General features: G+C 35.2%; 1 protein-coding gene across 1 annotated transcript in view; it reads left to right on the forward strand.

The window, feature by feature from the left end:
* The window catches only part of CPLANE1 (ciliogenesis and planar polarity effector 1), a 160,689-nt gene that overhangs the window by 21,428 nt on the left and 137,629 nt on the right, over positions 1-1,632 (forward strand). Inside the window, exon 12 of the mRNA XM_037745599.1 lies at positions 187-956. Coding sequence (XP_037601527.1) covers positions 187-956 — 770 coding nt within the window. The remainder of the gene's footprint in view (positions 1-186; positions 957-1,632) is intronic.

The following is a 1,632-nucleotide window of genomic DNA, read 5'->3' on the forward strand; positions in this document are numbered from 1 at the left end:
CAGGAGGCGGAGGTTGCGGTGAGCCGAGATGGCGCCATTGCACTCCAGCCTGGGTAACGAGCGAAACTCCGTCTCAAAAAAAAAAAAAAAAAAAAAAAAGGAAAGAGAAATTTAAGAACACTAAAGAGATTCTATTGATAAGATATTAAATGGTATTAAGTATCATTTTTTCCCCTCATGTTTTAGGATTTTGAAGCAGAAGAAACTGATGAAGACAGACACTTTCCAGACAACTTATTTCCTTTTTGGAACAAAAGAGATGATCTGCTGTGTAGTAGTATCAAGGAAGGAAGATTGGAATTTGCATCTATGTTTGATACGATACATGCAAAGGATGATAGTGAGGAGACAGATAGAACCATTACAGTACTGCATTCTATCCAGAAAAATCTACTTGCAGCATGGACTATAGGAATTTCAAAAACTGTGACAGAAAAAAATTTAATGTTAAATTACATAGTAGTTTGTATCACTCATTTTTTTTACATTCTTCAATTTATAAAATGTCCTTTTCCCAAATTTGACCTTTTTTTAAACAAAAGCTCAAGACATAATGCATGGATACTTTGTATCTTTCAACTTTTTCATCAGTGTTTATCAATCCGTTATTGGGATATAAGATACAAACAAGATGTGGGGCATTTGATAAAGCTAACCTCAAATACTATAAAACTTTTGCTGACTCAGCAACAGAAGGGTCAGTTATTCTCAGAGAAACTTTTAGCCTGTTTTTATTTACTCAAAATGGTAGCTGACAATTTAAATGGTGTATACAGTCTTCAACCTGAAGTTATTTCAGCATCAGCTGATGGAAGTAAAATAACAGATCAAGACTCATTGGTGGTACCTATTTTTCAAATGTTTCGAGATAGTAGTTCTCAGGAAAACTGGTCTTGGAACTCATTTTTCAAGATTCATCCTCAAGTAGTAAGTCCTGTGCAACAGCCAGGACACAGGTATAATCACGTTAATATTGGGATACCATTAGCATTATGGATTTTTAAAATTTTTTAAAACTTGAGCTACAATTCCCATGTTGTAAAATTCATCATTTTAAAATGTACTATTTAGTGTTTGTTAGTGTATTTATAAGGCTATGAAACTATTAATACTAATTCCAGAACATTTATCAACCCCCAGAAAGAAATTTTCTATCTATATTAGCACTCAGCATTATAGATTTTGTTATTTTAAAAAATATTTAAGTACATGTTTCAAAACATGTTAAATATATTTATCATGTTCTACATGATAAATGTGTACAATTTTAGTTTGCCAATTAAAAATTTTAGGATTTATGCCAAATGTTGTACAGTGCATATTTTCTTGGTCTTGGAAAACCATGATGTTGAAAGATTTTTGTTTAGTTAAGTTCTATTGAAAAATTACTTAAAAAATTAGCTGGGCACAGTGGCTCACGCCTGTAATCCAGCACTTTGGGAGCCTGAGGCAGGTGGATCACTTGAGCCCAGGAGTCGCCTGGGCAACATGATGAAACTCCACAGCTAAAAAATTAGCCAGGCAGGCCGGGCGCGGTGGCTCAAGCCTGTAATCCCAGCACTTTGGGAGGCCGAGGCGGGTGGATCACGAGGTCAAGAGATCGAGACCATCCTGGTCAACATGGTGAAACCC

The sequence above is a fragment of the Cebus imitator genome, unplaced genomic scaffold, assembly GCF_001604975.1.
Source record: "Cebus imitator isolate Cc_AM_T3 unplaced genomic scaffold, Cebus_imitator-1.0 Scaffold205, whole genome shotgun sequence".
In the NCBI taxonomy this organism is placed as follows: Eukaryota; Metazoa; Chordata; class Mammalia; order Primates; family Cebidae; genus Cebus; species Cebus imitator.